Here is a 5,663-nt window from a genome sequence, read left to right as displayed (position 1 = left end):
GTGTGTGTGTGTGTGTGTGTGTGTGTGTGTGTGTGTGTGTGTGTATCCATGGTTACATGTTTGAGCCTGAGTTTTTCAGCATTTCTCCATCAGAACGGTCCATTTTGTTTTTCAACTCCACTTTCACTTTACATGGACTTTAATATATCGATGACGTGGTGTCATATCAAATGATGTCGCCCCTCATCAGCCGTGAAGTAGATAACCTCAGACACTATTTGCGGAAATACGGCGATACTATGGTAATACTACAACAAACGTCATGAGAGACGGGCTTGACTCGAGTGGTTTCCAACAACCGACAGCACAGTTTGCGTCAACCTATTTGTCACTTTGTCCTTTTGCCAAGCCTGTGTTGCCGAGATGAACATTGGTTGCAACGTTGCAGATATACCGGACAGTTAGTTACAAGTCGTTGCTGTCTGCACAACAGAAGAAATTGTTGGTCTGTCTCCCTCATCGAATCCACATTTGTTCTATTTATTTATCCCTCCCTCAAATGGTCATAACTCTCGAGACTCCCGCGGCAAGGATTAGAGCTGCAATCCCGCAACATAAGAAAATATACAATGTACAAAGGAAAAAGCCCATGACAAGATTGGGCTCTGTGTACTCGAAGAATAGCATTCCCCTCTCGGCTATATATTTACGGTAGCATTTTCTTAAAAGCATCATCCCCACACCTGAACAACACCCTTTTAAAAGTCTGCATCTCTTGCGCTTCTTTTTCTTTTTTTTTTTTGGAAGTATTTATTTTTTTTATTTAATCCTCTATGTTGTTTTCTCCAAATCTTCAAAATGTAGATAAAAAGAAGCAATGCAATGACTGGGAATTCAAACCAGCATGGAGATCATGTCTGAAAATAAACACATTTTTTTTTGTTTGTTTCTCTTTTGAGGAATACCAAAGAAAATGAAAGTTAGACAGGTAGAATTGCAAAGGAGCAAACAGTGGATTAGTGTGGCGTCATCCCCTGCAGTTTGGGCTTCTTATTCAAGTAGGTGGCCCAGTAGACCAAGTTAAAGGTTCCAAAGAGCAGAGGGAAGGCTATTCTGGCGATCCTGTCTATCTTGCTCACGCTGTTAAAGGTTTTCTTGGCCTCTGGGGGCTTGGGCTTTGGCTCCTCCTTGGGCTCAGTCGGGGGTGGAGGGGCGCTTTTGGCAATGGTGGCCAATCCAGGGTCCCTGGCAATGTTGGGAGCAAAGGCTGTAGCAGTGGCAGCCGGGTACGCTGTTGTGTTGTTCTTTTTCAGCATGGACTCCTTCTTCTTCTTTTGCTGGGTTGGTTTGACGAGGAAAGAAAAACAAAGAGAGGGATCAGCGTAAGGACGCGATCCAATGGATGAAACATCTGCACGAGCTCTTGAGAAAGAAAAACTTTTTAATATTAAAAAAAAAGTCAACTTATTTTTATAATGGGATAATCATGTCATCATTAAAAAACAGGATGGATTGTTATTTGACTTCTGAGATTTCATTGGATTGTTTGGCCCTCAATTCAAATTTCCATCATACAGTCTTTTGTCATTGTTAAAATGTCAGTTTGACAAAAGACTGCAAATCATGAGAAATGACTCGCATCAGACTGCACTGCTCATCTGAGAAAGCTGTGTGCAGTTATTCTTCCAACGATGAATAATAGTCATTGCTGACATTGCGTCATCGGCAACCTAATGATTCATACAAATCAATAAACCTGTTTAAAAAAAAAAAAAAAAGAAAATTGTCCTCCGAAGCAGCGTTGCGCCGCTAAACGCCGCACACAGACAAGTGGAGCAGAAAGCACGAGATGAACACTAAACTATTAATGTTCACGTCATGTTACACAAATTGAATTTTCTCGGAGATGACAACTAAATGCTTCCCCCGCCTGCTGCAGCTCCCACAGCAGTTAAGTGCTAAACTGCCCCCGTGTGCAAAAAAATTAAATAAATAAATAAAAATGAAGAAGTCTCATGCGTCCTTTCTCCGCTGGACTCACACATTTGACACCATACTGAAAATTAATCCAAACCCAGATGACAAATCTCGCCGAAATAGACATTAAGACTTCGGAAAATGGGGAGAATTCACAATATTCTGACCTCGCAGACTCTCCCCTGTGATTCAATCAGTTCAGGGTCTGCTTAGAATGAAAACTGAGATCTGAAATACCTTCTCTGGCACCACGCTTTTTCCATCCCAGGCGTAACCCCTCTTGGTGAAGTAGTTGACTGTGGCGAACTCAATGAGGGCTGAGAAGACGAAGGCGTAGCACACGGCGATGAACCAATCCATAGCGGTGGCGTAGGCCACTTTGGGGAGAGAATTCCTGGCGCTGATACTCAGGGTGGTCATGGTCAGGACAGTGGTCACTCCTGTGGGAGTGAAATTCGTGTAAATGTGCGGTGAGGATCAAATATTCATGGTTTATGATTAGACCACCTGACCTATTTACCCCCCCGCCCCCCCCCAAAAAAAAGAAAAACAATCAATGCAATATATTAACTGATGTACATTGAGAGCAATATTTTGTCATGAGGTGTAATTTCATTAATAGGGTTCTATAATTGCTCAACTTCCATCCACCCATCCATTTGAGCACTGCTTATTCTCATTAGGATTTTGTGTGAGCTGGAACTGATCCCCGGGGAGAGAAAAAATGGGCTTCCTTTCAAACGCAGACGGCACCGTTTTAAAATGAATTGCATCCCACTTTTTGGAACCGAAGTCGTTGCGCAACGGGCAATATTGCTGACCTAAGTCTAGAGCGTGCGAGTGCTATTTTCCGAAGATGGACTACAGAAATACACGCGTCCTTGTATTTGATTCAGTCAGGTTGTCACCAGCAGTGAGAGTTGCTTGAGAGGTTAACTTGATGTTGGTGTGGAAAGCCAAAGAGGGACAGAAAAATTCCTAGGCAAAAAAAAAAAAAAAAATGCGAAGAGGCCCAATCATTCGTACAATTCCAAATTCAACCATCAAAAAGTGAACCGGATGTCAGATTTTAAATTTGCCATCACCCCTGACGTTGGAAACGTGTGGTATTTTGAGACCATTTTTCAGAATAAAATAAAGGCATCTAAAATCTAAAGTTCAAGTCACTGCATGCATGTTCTCAATGTATTATATTGCGCCTTGCAAAAATAAGCACTATGCAGTAAATATAAAACAATCCACCCAAAAAACAGGACAAACAATGTTGACTGAGTCTGCTTTCAACGTGTTGATGGTCACCTCGAAATGTCAGAATTGAGGACCGTATAAGCAGTTAATATTAAACACCGTGTTCCGGAAAGGTCTCTTTAACACCTATACTGACACAGAAATAACTTTTTTACATGAAAATGTCGGAGTTATGGGTTTTCTACTGTAGGGTTCTATTCCAAGTGGGCTCCTAATACATTTTTATGAATCTATCGGAGCAGTCGTGCAGCTCGTTCTTTTAATAGACGCGCAGCGGGAAGGGATCTCCCCAGATGCAGCCGCAACATGCGGTTGTCCTGGGCGGGGGGGGGGGGGGGGGATACTGCGGCTGACGAATAGTATGCAGGCAAAATAGGTGGGCGGAATGACATCTTGCACTGCCGCGCAAAACACACCAGAAGAAAAAAAAAAAGACAAAATGCAAATTCTAGAGAAAATAATAGCTGCTGCATGTGGCCAACTCTGCCCAATCAGTCACCGAGCCCATTAGCAGCTGCGCAGAGAATCAAAAGGAAGTGGGTCGAAGGCTTCCATACAGAATAGGCAACTGCAGATGTTTACACAGCACCTAATATGAGCCTGAGCAGAAAAGCCATCTCGCAATTTCGGGACACGAACAGATGGCATGTACAGGGGGGGGAAATACGAAACATGACACACTAACACCTCCCATACGCATGTTGTACGGATGTGTGCACGCTAGCTACATGGCACGCACACAAAGAGATTGCCTCCCTTCTTCAGTCACGTCTGAACAGGGTTAATCCGTTCATTCCGATGCGTCCCAGCTGATATGCCTTTTGAGATGATCTTTTAGTGAAGCGATATTGAGGTTTTTGAGAATGATGTCGTTTGCTCATGTAAACAGCAACATTTATGCCAAATATCTTTGAAAGCATCGGTATTTCGGAAAGTGATGATGGTGGTCATATACACAGACAACGCAATTTCGAAGTCTTCGCTCCACACTCAAAACACAATTTTTGTAACAATTTTGATTTATTTACATATAGGACAAAAAAATATGCCCGTTGTCTAGTAGCTTTTTCAACAGTCTAATTTGAAACCGTCAATTTTTAAAAATTATAAAATGAATGGATTTTTGTCTTAATTCGACTTACCGTCATTTTCAGGAATCCATTCATGCCTCGTTAAATTAATGCGGTAGCGTTAGCATGTTAAAATGTAATGTTATCACTCATTGATTGCTATAATTGCCTACTTACAAACCATGAAACTGTTTCATAGCAGCAGGCTACGGTGGCCGCTTTGCGACAAAATATCATCATCCAAACATCTGTCGAAATAACAGTTTGATGTACAGTCTGTTTATTTGGAAAACATTCCGGGGATGTGTCACCTCCGTCGATTCTGACGACACAAGCGGTAAACGGATGAATCACACGCTCCTCATCCTCCCACGCTCGTTTTCGCATGCTTTTTGGTTTTGCTTGTCACATGAAGCATAAAGTATGATTACGATGTTTCTCATTAGTCAGAGCCAAATAAGTGATTAGTCACTTAACCAGAACGAAACAGGACCCCTCTGATAGTTTTGCGGCATTTGCATAGCTGGTGCACGGGTGCGTGGTCATGCATTTCTCACATTCATTTTGAATCAAAATGGAATAAGTAGGTCAGCATTATTTATTTTGGTTTCTGCAGCCTATATTGCATGTTTGATCATACACACACACACACACACACACACACACACACACACACACACACACACACACACACACACACATACACACACACACACATACACACACACACACACACACACACACACACTCACACACACACACACACACACACACACACACACACACACACATCACCTGTCCAGATGTATGGGCACGTATACCTCACAAAACTTTTCTGTGTTTGCCGTTTTTTCCCAAGGGAAATGAAACTCAAAAGTCATCATAATCATAAAATCATAAAAAACTGACATTAAGAGATGAAAATTAGCGATTCAGCACTCTGCCGCTTTTGCTCTGCATCCTCGGGGCCTTCAGTCATGTGAGACTGAACAATTATTTCCCTCTTTTCTAATTACCATTGGAGTCGTTGTACGCTAACAAAGGCGACTGTCTAACGAGGGGGAATGTAACTTTTACTGATTTGTTTGTGGTTGAAGCATAACATTTTTTTTTTTTTTACTTGAGAGCAAGGGCGTATGAAGAGAGGGGTGGAGGGGGTGAGGCCCTGGGCATCTAACATGCATTCAAAGGAGGGAATTTAAGACAATACGGAACTAAGTGCACGGGTTTTCCGATATATATTTTTTCCTGTACAAGGGGCTGTCTTACTTGAAAAATGACCATTCAAGGATGGCACAAAACTGCTGAACAAGAAACTAACGTTAACTTCAGTAACACATTTTTTTTCCCACAAAAATGATTAAGATTCTATGTTTGTCCTACATATCATTCCAAATCCACAAAAAAATAAAATTTTATATATATATA

The 5,663-nt window shown here is 41.8% G+C and overlaps 1 protein-coding gene across 3 annotated transcripts in view; it reads right to left on the bottom strand.

The window, feature by feature from the left end:
• Positions 1–730: 730 nt before the first annotated feature.
• The window catches only part of gabra1 (gamma-aminobutyric acid type A receptor subunit alpha1), a 44,176-nt gene continuing 39,243 nt past the window's right edge, over positions 731–5,663 (bottom strand). For all 3 annotated transcript variants that reach the window (XM_019873444.1, XM_019873445.1, XM_019873446.1), the window contains exons 9-10: positions 2,155–2,357; positions 731–1,277 (exon numbers count right to left, since the gene is read on the bottom strand). In XM_019873444.1, coding sequence (XP_019729003.1) covers positions 957–1,277; positions 2,155–2,357 — 524 coding nt within the window. In that variant the 3' untranslated portion in view covers positions 731–956. The remainder of the gene's footprint in view (positions 1,278–2,154; positions 2,358–5,663) is intronic.

The sequence above is a fragment of the Hippocampus comes genome, unplaced genomic scaffold, assembly GCF_001891065.2.
Source record: "Hippocampus comes isolate QL1 unplaced genomic scaffold, H_comes_QL1_v1.1 scaffold59, whole genome shotgun sequence".
NCBI lineage: Eukaryota > Metazoa > Chordata > Actinopteri > Syngnathiformes > Syngnathidae > Hippocampus > Hippocampus comes.
The sequence above is the reverse complement of the archived record's forward strand: the minus strand, read 5'-3'. Positions and strand labels throughout refer to the sequence as shown.